Source organism: Lolium rigidum, chromosome 1 (assembly GCF_022539505.1).
Source record: "Lolium rigidum isolate FL_2022 chromosome 1, APGP_CSIRO_Lrig_0.1, whole genome shotgun sequence".
NCBI classification, from domain to species: Eukaryota; Viridiplantae; Streptophyta; class Magnoliopsida; order Poales; family Poaceae; genus Lolium; species Lolium rigidum.
The window spans coordinates 54,857,118-54,871,388 of NC_061508.1; the positions used below are offsets into that span (position 1 = coordinate 54,857,118).

Genomic DNA, 14,271 nt, shown 5'->3' on the forward strand with positions numbered 1-14,271 from the left:
TCAGCAGATGAGGTAAAACTTTGGTTTTCCACTGCGCAGAATTGGTTTTTTTCTGGGAAAACTGTGTTTGACTCCAATATCTTCTTTTCTTTAAAGGCCTTACTTTCAGAGGAGGAAAACTTGCTGATCATAAACCGCTTTCACCAAGTTCTTCGGCCCTTTGTACTCCGAAGACTTAAGCTATAAGGTTTTGTTTTTGTTTCCTATCTTTATGCTTGTTTTAAGATTAATAACACTTGTAAAAAGGAGGTCTATGCCATGCTTAACTATTCAATCTCATTATTTCAAAATGAGAGAGTAGTAACTTTCCAGAATTGCATCCACCGATCACATCAGTAGAACCGTTACTTCTAATCCAAAGCTAGGTCAAAGTAGAGAGAGAGAAAGTGGGAGGGAGAGAATAATTGCTTGATGTCCTTATTGATGTGAGGGCCAGCTTATACAACCAGCTACATAGAGATTTATGGAAACCGACTAACAATCATTACAACAACAACAACAACAACCAAGCCTTTCAGTCCCAAACAAGTTGGGGTAGGCTAGAGTTGAAACCCATAAGATCTCGAAGCCAAGTCATGGTTCCGGAACGTGGATAGCTAACTTCCACGCACCCCTGTCCATGGCTAAATCTTGTCGATATTCCAAACCTTCAGGTCTCTCTTAACGGACTCCTCCCATGTCAAGTTTGGTCTACCACGATCCCTCTTAACATTCTCAGCACGCTTTATCCGTCCGCTATGCACTGGCGCTTCCGGAGGCCTCCGTTGGATATGTCCAAACCATCTGAGACGATGTTGGACCAAAATCGGTGCTACCCCAACTCTCTCCCGTATATCGTCATTCCGTACCCGATCCTTTCTTGTGTGGCCACATATCCATCTCAACATGCGCATCTCTGCTACACTTAACTGTTGGATATGTCGTCCCTTCGTTGGCCAACACTCCGAGCCATACAACATCGCAGGTCGGATAGCTGTCCTATAAAACCTGCCTTTTAGCTTTTGTGGCACTCTCTGTCACAGACTAACAATCATTAGAAGATATATTATTTGGGCACCAGAGGTTCCTTTAATACGTGTTGTCTACCACGAATTAACAAATATTCACTTGCAGTATGTCATCTTTCGATCTGTCAGCTGATTCAGAAAACATTGCTTGGTGTTCCTTACTCCCTAGTCCCTTCTATTTCAAGTCTTAATATGTTTCATTTGCTGGGTTGAGAATGTTCTGTCCATTTTTTGTGTTGTACGAATGCTGAGTTGGATTGCAGTTGTGAAGAGCTGAAGATTTTCAATAACTAGGTTCAACAACACAATGCAACACTACATAGCACCGTCAAACTGGTTCTTGTGTCCAGCAAAAGAAAATTGGTCCTTGTTAGCTTTGTTGCTCTGCATGATCTATAATTGTGAAGTTCCATAGGCAGTTACCTCCATGTGCTTTTACACATCCATCTAGCTACCTGAATGTCAAACAATGCTACTTCCTCTGTTTGTCAATATATGCCACTTTGGTAGATCAGCACAAACACAGTCTGCTTTTCAACCTTTGACTACCAACATATATGCAAAATGATCTGGATTGTTCACTAGAGAAACATGGGATATCTGCCACTAGATTTACTCTATAAATTATAGATGCTTTTGTGAATGCGAATTTCCTCAACTAGTTGCGACTGTAATTTTAAGAACATTCACCCCGAAGCTAAAAAAGTGAAATTTTGCAAAAATATGACCATCTGTGTATTGTACGATAAAAACAAGAGATGAGTCGTGAGTGTCCAGTATAGCACCTATATGTGCACAAATTTGTCTTTGTTCACATGTGGTCATAGTGTCATACTTTAGAGCACATATCCTGACATGTTGGACATGTAGATCTATTGCTTCTTTTCACATTTTTATGAAATTTACAGTGTTTTTTTCATCTTCACATTTTTGTGAAATGCACAACATGTACTTTTGTTGACCACTATACTAATCTACCGTCTTTAACACCATGAACTGTAAGCAGCTTACATTTATAAATGGCGGGAATGCTCCTTATGTGTTACTTTAAGTTTAATATGATTACTTTATTTTGCAACTTAGTTAAAATCACCTCAAATGTCCATGCTTCCCTGTCTCTTGTTTTTGAAGCTTGATATTTTGTTCACGAACTATGGATAACCAATGGATTCAAAAGAAGTACCAATTGTTGGAGATATCTTAGCAACTAGCCCATCAAGTTCGGGTTTCATATTGTTTTGCAGTTATTTGCCGTCTTTTTAAATCCAGATTATGTGCATGGTGCAATAATTCCAATTCTGTTTTACTGTCTTCAGGTTGAAAGTGAATTGCCAGGGAAGATTGAAAGACTTGTAAGGTGTGAGGCATCAGCTTATCAGAAACTTCTGATTACAAGGGTGGAGGACAACCTTGGTGGAATTGGAGCAGTTAAGGTGCACAGCGTGTGACTTCTGAGTTGATTACTATAATGTTTCAGATATTTCACAAGTTCTTATCTTTAATATGCTGTCTTACTTAAATTCTTTAGGTCCGCTCGGTGCACAACTCTGTCATGGAAATGAGGAACATATGCAACCATCCATACCTTAGCCAGCTTCATGTTGAGGAGGTAGAATGCCCTTCAGCTATGTTGCCGCATTCTGGTTATTTTTGTTTCCTCTTAGCATCACTAGCCATCTGGATTTTCTATGCAGATTGAGGGTTATCTGCCTAGGCACTACTTGCCATCTATTGTGAGGCTGTGTGGAAAACTTGAGATGCTGGACAGATTGCTACCCAAACTCAAGGCTACTGGCCATAGGGTAAGTGAATTTTACTGGTGTTCTGTAGGTTTGTACAAATCTCATATTTTATGTTCACGATGCATTGAGTTTTTCTTGTACAAGCCACACCACATATATCTTGAACAAGTCACACATTAGACTTGCATTTTCTAAGTTGAAGTTGTTGTTCCTTCCTTCGGCAAACATCTCGTTGACCAAGTTTACAATCATGCAGGTTCTACTCTTTTCTACAATGACAAGATTGCTAGATGTAATGGAGGATTATCTGGTATGGAAAAAGTACAAGTACCTTCGATTAGATGGACACACATCTGGGCATGAAAGGGGAGCTCTTATTGATAAATTTAATGATCCTAATTCTCCAGCTTTCATTTTTCTACTAAGGTAAATTATTGGTTTCAGTATATTGTAGCGTAGGAGGTATTATCTAAATGGACAGTGAACCTGCATGAATCTTTATTGGCCTTTCTGAATAATTAATATTTGATATCTGAGGCCTACTTCATCCCTGTTTTTTGTAGTATCCGAGCAGGAGGTGTTGGTGTCAATCTCCAAGCAGCTGATACCGTCATCATATTTGACACTGATTGGAATCCTCAGGTAGCTAAAATTCAAGCTATGTCATTCAGGTATATGCTGTAAGAAATTTTCTACATTTATGTTTTTTCCTCTATTTCAGGTTGACCTGCAAGCACAGGCTAGAGCCCACAGAATTGGTCAAAAGAAGGAGGTTCTTGTCTTACGTTTAGAAACAGTAAGTGCCATACTGACAGCTTGCTTATCACCTAAATATGTAGAAACTGAAAATAAGATGGAGCATTTGTCAGGGAAAAAAAAGGAAAGGGTAGTTCAGAAACAAAAAGAAAGATTTGCCAGTTGAGTTCTTTGTTTTACATAGTACTATACTGATAAATCGGGATGCCAGTAATTTTTTGGTTTGTGCACTTTAATCCTTAGTTGAAATTCCCTAATTGTTGGTAATGGTTTTATGATGTCTTATCACATACATCATATTATTGGTTTACACCCGTCTGAAAAATTAAGTTGTCACTATACAAGGAATGGAGTAATTTTTGCATGTTTCTTTCTGTTGCTAACTCTACCGTGTTCCAAGATCCTGAATTTTGTGTGCTGTGAAGCAAAGGTCGTGCAATAGGGTTTGGGTGAGTATCTAAAATCAGTAGTTGAATATGTGGCTTGTGGTATTCTAAATGAATATCTGGTCCTAAATTCTTTAGCAAAGGGGCCTCAATGCCTCGTGGATGATGTTAGGCTCATTTTGCAGTAGCTGAACTTTGCTATTCCCATTTTATAATATGCTGTAGAAAACTAGCCACAAAAGTAGGCAAAAGCAGTCCAAACAAACACTAAAATAGGAGGCAGGTTGGACAAAGAGGACTATGATAATCCACCACAATGTCAAGCAGTCCTAGAAGAGAATGATTTTGGCTGTTCATAACTATCCACCCCATTGGTTGTTGCAAGATATGCACATCCAACTATTGCATGAGCAAGCCTATGTCTATATGCCTATGTAATACCCTGTGGGCGTGCCCAACATTCGCTTAATTCCCACTTCACTTTAGGGTTGGGCCCACACATGCTTAGCACCCTGCTTAGTGCTTACATTTTCTTCCTCGTTTGGTATAAAAGGGTTAATTCGAGGGTGCAGTGTTTGGACTCACGTATATGTACGATGCCTCACACTGGATTCCAGCCTACATGTATGTCTATCAAATGATTTGATTGGTGGATGATAAAGTCATATTAATATTATTTTTATCTTAATTTTGAGTATAATGTATTTCTACAACTGGATTAAATATCACAGAACCAGCATCATCGGGCGTACAAGTTTTGGAACATGCCTTAACAAAATGTTAGCTGACTATTTTTTGTCATATAACTCGCGTTTCTTTGAAATCTTGTCTGCTATGTACCTGAAGTGTCCTTTCATGTAGGGCTTGTGTGGTATTCTATGTTGCCTGTTTTTAGATTTATTCATGTAACTTGCTAGAATTTTGTCAAGGGAAGTGCCTTGTATATCTTCTATGTATTATAGTTAGTAACATAAACCTCATCTGGAGTTTTTTCTCTCTTCGTGCCAGTTTGTGGTTGATGTGCTGTGCAGCGCTGCTTTAGAATGTAGCTGCAGGAATATCTGAATATGTACTATTTATGTTGTGATATGATTCCAGAAGAAGTTGCTTTTGAGTACCCTCTCTATTAGAATTCATTCTATAATGTCTGTCCACTGAGAATACTAACAGTGTAGTTATTTCTATGTTTCCAATCTCTATGTTTACTTTGAAATAGGTTAGGTGGTTGTAGCCTGATTCGTAGGATCATTTCACATCCATTCTCTCAGATTTAGTAAATTCTTGGTGTGCATGGTAAGCTGAGGACAGTAGAAGAGATGAAGTAATGCCCGTAGGTAGAAAAATGTGATTTTAAACCAACAGAATGCCTTAACAGGCTCGCCTCTGTCTGATTGACTGTTTATCTTTTTATAGCTTTGGACAAAACCCAATAACGATTTATGATGCTTACCCAAATATGAAATGAACAAGTACTGCCTGTTCTAAGTGAAATCTACGGATTCTATTACATTAGCTGATAATGTCATACTGACGCCTGTTACTTGGATGTACTTTGTCGAATATAAGGTACGAACTGTAGAAGAGCAAGTCAGGGCTTCAGCAGAACATAAATTAGGTGTTGCTAATCAGAGTATAACTGCTGGATTTTTTGACAACAATACAAGGTCAGTTCTTCTACTCACTTAAAATTCAACTTTTCTAGCTGTTTTTTTTCCTTCCCTTCATGTGGTAGTTAACAATTGCAGTGCTGAAGATCGGAAGGAGTATCTCGAGTCACTCCTACGTGAGTGTAAAAAGGAAGAATCAGCTCCAGTGTTAGATGATGATGCTCTAAATAATATTCTTGCCCGCAGGTAAGACTAAGTTTCTCATAGTATTATCTCTGATACTCTCTAATTGCATAACATATCACTTGTCCCTCCTTGCAGCGAAGACGAGATTGACATATTTGAAGCTATTGACAAGCAAAGACTAGATGAAGAAACGGTATGCTAAATTTCCACTGTACATGTTTATTTCAGGTAACAATCTGTACATGTTAATTTGATTCTTGTATCCTTGTAGGCGGTATGGCTAAAGGTTGTTCAAGATGGTTCAGTTAGTGGACTAGACCCCTCAGTAATGCCCTCCCGTCTTGTGTCGGATGATGATCTCAAGTCCTTCTGCCATGCTATGAAGATCTACGAGTCGTCAAACGTGAAAAGTGTGAAGGTAAATGTGAGGAGGAAGGGCGAGCTTGGTGGGCTTGATACAAAGCATTATGGAAGGGGAAAACGTGCTCGTGAGGTCAGTTGCATTATCTTTTTGTATGTCTCTCTGTTATTGGTTGATATATTTATTTGCTAATTCCATGATATCCTTTATAGGTCCGATCTTATGAGGATCAATGGACTGAAGAAGAATTTGAGAAACTTTGTCAGGCTGAAACTCCTGATTCGCCTCAACCTGGCAATGTATTGAAGGATTTAGATATCTCTAAAGTGAGTAAGTTGGAAGTACCTGCAGAAAGTTCAATAGATCCAGTCGAAGCCAAAATAGATCCAGTCGAAGCCAAAATAGATCCAGTCGAAGCCAAAATAGATCCAGTTGAAGCCAAAATGGACCCAGTCCCAGCTGTTCCAGACTCTTCACCAGCTAAGCGCCGAAGAGGTAGACCTAAAAGGTCAGACGTTTCAGTATCTCCTGTTACGTCCCCAGCAAAGGCTGTCCGACAAGAGGCAGGATCTACATTCAGCAGTTCCGCACCAGCAAGTACCATTGATTCTTCAGCACCAACTGCTACCATCAATTCTTCTGGCCCAGATGTTACCATCCATTCTGCTCAACCAGTCAGTGCTATCCGACAAGAGATTGGTACGGAATTTCAGGGTACTGCTTTTGTTTCTGCTGTCCCAACTGCTACCATGAAACCCGAGATTGGTACTGAAGTTAAGGACTGTGTTGTTTTGGAAGGGTCTATAGCAAGGGCGGCTGCTACATCTGTAGAGAGTGGTCACGACATGGTAGCTGCTAGCGTATCATCTCATCCACCAGCTCCTCCTGCATCAAGAGGCAGAAAGACACAAGCAGGTGAAATCCCTCGCAGAAGAGGCCGAAGACCGAAATCTCTCACCTCATCTAGTGCTGTTGATGTTAGTGCAATCCCTGTGGTTGCAATTAGTAGTGGAGCTAGTTCTGTTGATTCTCCATACCCTCAAGGAGCTATGTCCTCAGCACATGCAAGTGGTGTATCAAGTTTTCAGAAGGATATGGTCACAGATAGGCCTGTTACATTGTTGCCACAAGGAGTTAAGGGCATCGCCACCCCTGAAGGTATCCCACGTGCTGCGGAAGATATACACGCTGCAATTGCGGTGACTTCAGAAAATGCAAGCTCACTGCCGCCAAAGATCGTTCACAATGAAAATATTGGATCTGTTCAAGCAAGCTCTGAGCAAGTTCCTTCTGCATCACTTAATATGCCTGTGGTTTCAGCTGGAATATTGAAAGCATCACATGTTCTGTTAGCGGATAAGCCTGCTGAGAAGCAAGGTGCTTCACGTCGTCGCAGAAAGAAAGAGTCTGGAAGTGAGGATACTGGAGTAAGCACTCGGCAAAGATCAGCTATGAAGAAATCTTATGGTACTCCTGGTGCCACTCCCAATGTTGGTGCTGACATTAGCACAGCTGACGAGCTAAGAATAGTGAAGGGAAGAGATGGCAGTTCACTTCAAGACACTTCCAAGGAATTACTAGATATGAACTCTTCTCCATATGACAAGTCTGGATACGACTCTCAACCAAGAACACCTATAGCAGTTCCCATTAGTGAAGCTACACTTCCTGGTGGTTTTGATGATGCCCATATTGAACATTCTGATATAAATCCTAGGATATCCACCAATTCTAATGTCCAAGATAAACCAGTAAAGCTACCTTTAGGAGCACATCCCGCCGTAGCCGCACAAGCTCAAGTGCCATGTAAAACAGGAAACGACCATGTTGCAGCGTATTCTGAGGTCACTACTATTCATTCTGGAACGGTGACTGACAAATCATTGCTAAATCCTGTTAGTGAATCCTCAAATGTTCAATTTGAACCACCTGATTCTTCACTTCATTCAGTTAAGGGCGTCAATGCAGTGCCTTTAGACGTTTCTAGTGTTGCTCCTAATAAGGCACCGGGCAGGAGGAGGAAAGGGTCTGCCTGCGAACCACGCACCAGAAGTAAATCTGCAACAGCTGCATGTGAACGGCGTGCTCGACTAGCTGGATCAAAGCAGACAGGCGATGCGAAAAATTTAGAAATATTGGCAAACCCAAGCACAACGGTTTCTGTTTCTTCAGTTGAGCAACAGGGAACAGCCCCAGCAGAGCTTCTCATCTCTTCTGTCTGTCAAGAACAGAAGAAGGGTGCTTCTGTCGATGTGACTAGTTGTAAGCAAGATACTATGATAGTTGAAGCACTGCAGACTGATGATATTTCTGGAGGCTCTGCTAGTCACCTGCATGCTGCTTTACAAGGGAGTTCAGAGAACAGTTGCTCACAAAATCTGTTGGCATCTGGGAACAAAACAGAGGAAATGGAAGGAACTCTGGATAAGAATCAGGAGAAAAAAGATCACCCAGAAACAGAAAAGAAAGACTCTACTATGTTGATGTTAGCAGACCGCCAAACCCCTTTTGATGCCTCAGATAAGGATACTAAGGACACTCTTGCTCCCACAGAAGCTGATGCCAGTGATCTGCATAGTGACGTTGCTTCTGTTGGTGTGACTAGTCCTAAGCAAAACAGTACGATAGTTGAAACGTTGCAAACTGAGAATATTTCTGGACGCTCTGCTAGTCATCTGCCTGTTTTACAATCAGCAGACTCAAATCAGGCTGCAGGCCAAAAGGGGAGTTCAGAAAACAGTGGCTCTAAAACAGTGGCTCAGACAAATGATGATACGGACAGTACACCTGCAGGAAGATGTTCTCCTTCAGAAGACAAAAAAGAGGACTGTTGTGCCCATGTAGTTGATGGTGGTGACTTGGTAAGCAAACACATTCCTGCTGAAGCTCTCAATGCTTTGTTAACCCATTCGAGTAAAGATGCCAGTGTGGTAGAAGTTATGTCTATCAATGATGCCACCTCTGCTTGTGAAGTAAAGAAGGATCCTGAGAGTCATCTATCAGTGCCAGTACCGGTCTCTGCTGCTACGAATACTGGTGATGACAGTAAGGAAGCTCACAGTGTTCCATTCACCCATTCTGATGGAGAGGCCAGCATGGTAGAAGAGTATGCTGGGCCTAAGATTGAGTGCACCATACAAATGCCGAGTCCCGATGAGAAGAGTATGCTCTGTTATTACTTTCTATTTTAGTCGAAACCGGGGTCAGGCTACTCATGCACATCTGCATATTTTCAGGTACCGAGGTTCATAGTTTGGTGCAAGTGGAGATGGTATCAGCTGCAGAACAAGCATCTACTAAAGGTGTGTGCTGGTTTTAAACTGATGCACTAATTAATATGCATGTTCAACAGTTATTTATCACTACTTTATCTAACATATGTATAGATGATAAAGAACAAAAGCCGGTTGATGTTACAGTTTTGTCTGGTGGGGAACAAGAAATACTGCAAGTTAATGCTGATAATAGCATTGATGAGGGTGCAAAGGACCATTGCCCTGAAACTTGTTTGGCAGGCAGCCAATCTCTATGTGAAGTCTCAGATAAGGACGTTGTCCAAACTAAAGATGATCGCACTGATATGCAGACTGAAGGTAACATTGCTGGTATGAACGCTGCTAACCAAGACACTGCTGAAACCAAAGCTACTAGTGACTTGCCCGCTGCTTTACAACCAGCTGGCTCAAATCTGCCAGCAGAACAAGATGGATTAGAGAATAGTGCCTCTATAGCTGCTTCTCCAAATGAACATGAGAAATTGGAAGAAACTTCAAGTGAAACTGGTGGTGGCAATTTGAGCTGTAGTCGGGCTGACGATGACTCTCATGCTGTGAATTTAGTTGGATATTCTCCTTCAGAAGGCTCGGATGAGGATTCTGCCAAGGTAGCTGAAGCTGGTGACTTAGAGGGAAGTAAAGAAACTACTCTTGATGTTGTCTCTGCTATTGCTGGAGGAGCAGAACCCAGTGGTGGTTCTTCAATTTCTCGAGGAGCAGAATCAGAGCCTGTTTGTGAAACTCCTGTTCATGTGCAAGAAGGTATTTCAGAAGCTGCTGATCCGGAGGATGGTAGCACAATGGACCAAGGTAGCGTCCAAGTATCTACAGCAGAACCAGAAGCAAAGAAAGATGACGATGCACCTACTCAGAAGGAAAACGTCGGGTTGGCTGCCATAGAGTCAGAGGCTGTGGAGCATGCTGGTACAGAACCTGATCTAAATAAAGAAGCATCTATGCCTCCTCAAAAGGAAACCCTGATTACAGGAGCAGAACTGAATGAAGAAGCAAATACATCTGCTCTAGACGAAAAGACTGTCGAACCAGTTGCCACAGTGCCAGATCATTTGGAGCATGCTAGTACTGAACAGCCTGGAGAAGATTTAAAGGTGCTGAACACTCAACCAGCTCCTGGTGGCGAAACTTCAAATCTTGGACAAGCCAATACTGAACAGCTGTTGCAAACTTCATCGGGTGAGGATATGGCAATTACAGGAGCTAAAACTGAACATGCATGTGGAACTTCAGATCAAAAGGAAGCTGATGTGGCAGCTGATGAGTCTCCTGCTGTCGCGGGAGAGGAGGTGCTGAACACTGAAATTGCCCCTGACGGTAAAACTCCCAAGGGTGGGAGAGTCTGATGCCGCTCAATTGCCACCTTCGCACTGCCAGCCTCCTAGCACTGACTTGTTCCCTAATGTTGGAAGTGCTAAAATGGAAGTAGCTGTTGTTCAGGAGTAACTGCCGTTCAGTGTAGGAACAGATGCATGTAAACCAGATGGAACTGCGAGGGAATCAACAAACAGCAAAGACAGAGCTTCGTTTGGATCATCTGTCTCTAGCCCCAGGTCTTGATGAAAGTTAGAAGTAGGTTATGCAAATGTTGTATGTAGAACATATTGAGAAAAAAACTGTTGTATTCAGAGCACCTGTTGATGCATAAGTTATAATTGTCTAATGCTTTCGCCAAAATGCCTTGATGCTCGCTCTTGGCAGTTTATCGTTTGTCGATGTATTACCAGGTTGCTGCATTTTACTCCCTCTGATTGGATATGTAAGACGATGGGTATTTTCTATGGTTGGCCAACTTTAGTTTGTATCTTGTCTATTTTTAGTGTGCAGGTTTACTCACTTTAGTTTATATCTAGTCTACTTTAGAAGTACTTAAAACATCTTATATATTGATGCACGGAGGGAGGGATTTCTAACCAGTCTGTGTTTTGGTTTACCTGCTTGGGAGCTTAAGTTGTACTCTTGTACTCCGTATGTTATACGCAGTATAGGTTTTAGGTGAATGCTATATTTGACGTTGGAACCAATCTGCGTGGACCATGAAATGTGCTGTCAAAGTGGTTCTTGATGGAGTGGCCGACGGCGGCGCCGCCACCATCCCCACATCTGGACCTACAACTAGACGTATTTCTGCTGCTTTGCGTTTTCATTCCAGTTGGTCAGATGGAAGCCTAACGAAATATGGAACGAACCTGTGTCCTCACTGTTCTGTATTTTCTGTCAGTTCTTAATTACAGCAGCATACATCATCTACAGGACCTCCAGACCATCCGTTTTCTAGCTTATTATTAATTGCGGGGTTTACAATAATGCTCTGAACTTTTTTCTTAAGATATGAAAACTGAATCTTTTTCTTCTTCACTAACTTGACTCGCACTTCAGCTTCGTGTTGGAAGAAGCTAAACTCCACGAGATCACTGCCAGACTGCGGAGTGTGCTGCACAAACCATGGTGCTAAGATAATAATTAGCCTGATTATTGGAGTGCTATGCAGACAGGATTTCTTGCAATCAACCTTATTTTGTAGTGTCCAAAATTCCAACATTTGCTAAGATTGCAATGCACTTTGTTATTTTGTTCCCTAAATGTTGTTTGCATGGTACTTCCGATCAGTACTTTTCTGAGTACTAGTGCATTTTGTTACTTTTCTGGAACTGATGGACACATATGGTGGAAACTTGCCGTCTCTCTTTTCTGCATGATGCGTACCATATAGTATAAACATGACTAGGTTATCCCCATGTCTTCTGAAAATCGATCATCAGGTTTCTGCATTCTCATAAGGCATCCATGAAAGAAGGTGACAGAAGCAGTGATGCAGCAGCTGTCGAGTCGCAGATTGACAGAGGGGACAAGCTATGGTGTGCAGTCTACGCGGACTAATGGCGGAGGGGACCGAGCTCTCCATTTCTCATCGATCAGCTAGGCAGCTAGCTACTTGCGAAGTTGGGATCGAGCAGCTAGCATTACTAGGAAAAGGCTAATAGCCGCACTCCTTACCGCCGGCGAGTTCGATTTGAAGATGCCGACGGTAAGGCCTTCCGAGGTGGCCCTACCGCCGACGAGGTTGAAAGGAAGATGCCAGGGGTACATGCGTTACCGCCGGCGAGTTCGATTTGAAGATACCGACGATATAATGGGCCGCGAGGCCTCCGTCCGACCTCGGCCTTACCGCCGACGAATTCAGCCCAATAGTGCCAGGGGTAACGGGCCTTAACACTGGCGAAATCAATTCGCATACGCCGGGGAAAAAGCGGTCCCATGCTACCGAACCTGTCCTCTTATGTAAAAAAGAGAAGTCTTCGTTCCACCCACCATCGATCAGTCCGCGGCTCTCTCGATCCACTTTCTCTCTCCCTACCCGGCACCCCCAAATCACGCCGCCATGCACCAACCCTACTCTAGCGTCGCTCGCCTTCTCTTGCTCCTCCCCGGGCGGCTGTGCTGCCCCACCTCCGGCCGCCATGGATGGACCTCCGCCCCTCCGCGTTCAAGCCCGGGCGGACTCCATGAGCTCCCGCGTCCGGCCGACCTCCCCGCCCACCACCACCTCGCGGACGGCGCGTGCATCCACCGCCTCCATCTTCGTCACGAGCGTCGATGCGGACGACGTCCTCGCTCTCCTCCACGCTTCTCCCTGGCTCTCGCTCTCGCCGCTGTGTGATACGTCCCAAGCGTATCTATAATTTCTTATGTTCCATGCTACTTTTATGATGATACTCACATGTTTTATACACATTATATGTTATTATTATGCATTTTCTGGCACTAACCTATTGACGAGATGCCGAAGAGCCGACTGTCGTTTTCTGCTGTTTTTGGTTTCGGAAATCATACAAAGGAAATATTCTCGGAATTGGCCGAAATCAACGCCTGGGGTCCTATTTTTCCACGAAGCTTCCGGAAGACCGAGGGAGATACGAAGTGGGGCGACGAGGCGACGCCACACTAGGGCGGCGCGGCCAGGCTTGGGCCCGCGCGGCCCTAGCGTGTGGGTCCCTCGCGTCGCCCCTAAACCTACCCTTCCGCCTACTTAAAGCCTTCGTCGCGAATACCCCAGTACCGAGAGCCACGATACGGAAAACCTTCCAGAGACGCCGCCGCCGCCAATCCCATCTCGGGGGATTCAGGAGATCGCCTCCGGCACCCTGCCGGAGAGGAGAATCATCTCCCGGAGGTCTCTTCATCACCATGATCGCCTCCGGATCGATGTGTGAGTAGTTCACCCCCGGACTATGGGTCCATAGCAGTAGATAGATGGTTGTCTTCTCCTCATTGTGCTATCATGTTAGATCTTGTGAGCTGCCTATCATGATCAAGATCATCTATTTGTTGGGATCCGATGAATATTGAATACCATGTCAAGTTGATTATCAATCTATCATATATGTTGTTTATGTTCTTGCATGCTCTCCGTTGCTAGTAGAGGCTCTGGCCAAGTTGATACTTGTGACTCCAAGAGGGAGTATTTATGCTCGATAGTGGGTTCATGCCTCCATTGAATCTGGGACAGTGGCAGAAAGTTCTAAGGTTGTGGATGTGCTGTTGCCACTAGGGATAAAACATCGATGCTTTGTCTAAGGATATTTGTGTTGATTACATTACGCACCATACTTAATGCAATTGTCCGTTGTTTGCAACTTAATACCGGAAGAGGTTCGGATGATAACCTCGAATGTGGACTTTTTAGGCATAGATGCATGCCGGATAGCGGTCTATGTACTTTGTCGTAATGCCCCGATTAAATCCCATAGTACTCATCATGATATATGTATGTGCATTGTTATGCCTTCTTTATTTGTCAATTGCCCAACCGTAATTTATTCACCCAACATGCTATTTATCTTATGGGAGAGACACCACTAGTGAACTGTGGACCCCGGTCCAATTCTTTACATCCGAAATACAATCTATCGCAATTGTTCGTTATCGTTCTTCG

General features: G+C 43.1%; 1 protein-coding gene across 1 annotated transcript in view; it reads left to right on the top strand.

Annotated features, from left to right (window-relative positions):
- The window catches only part of LOC124708047 (chromatin structure-remodeling complex protein SYD-like), a 15,151-nt gene extending 4,139 nt beyond the window's left edge, over positions 1–11,012 (top strand). The window contains exons 3-15 of the mRNA XM_047239738.1: positions 2,252–2,440; positions 2,536–2,616; positions 2,702–2,809; positions 3,006–3,175; positions 3,313–3,391; positions 3,471–3,545; positions 5,458–5,555; positions 5,637–5,744; positions 5,820–5,877; positions 5,956–6,177; positions 6,258–9,207; positions 9,282–9,347; positions 9,432–11,012. Of these exons, the coding sequence (XP_047095694.1) occupies positions 2,252–2,440; positions 2,536–2,616; positions 2,702–2,809; positions 3,006–3,175; positions 3,313–3,391; positions 3,471–3,545; positions 5,458–5,555; positions 5,637–5,744; positions 5,820–5,877; positions 5,956–6,177; positions 6,258–9,207; positions 9,282–9,347; positions 9,432–10,681 (5,454 nt within the window). The 3' untranslated portion in view covers positions 10,682–11,012. The remainder of the gene's footprint in view (positions 1–2,251; positions 2,441–2,535; positions 2,617–2,701; positions 2,810–3,005; positions 3,176–3,312; positions 3,392–3,470; positions 3,546–5,457; positions 5,556–5,636; positions 5,745–5,819; positions 5,878–5,955; positions 6,178–6,257; positions 9,208–9,281; positions 9,348–9,431) is intronic.
- Positions 11,013–14,271: the final 3,259 nt, after the last annotated feature.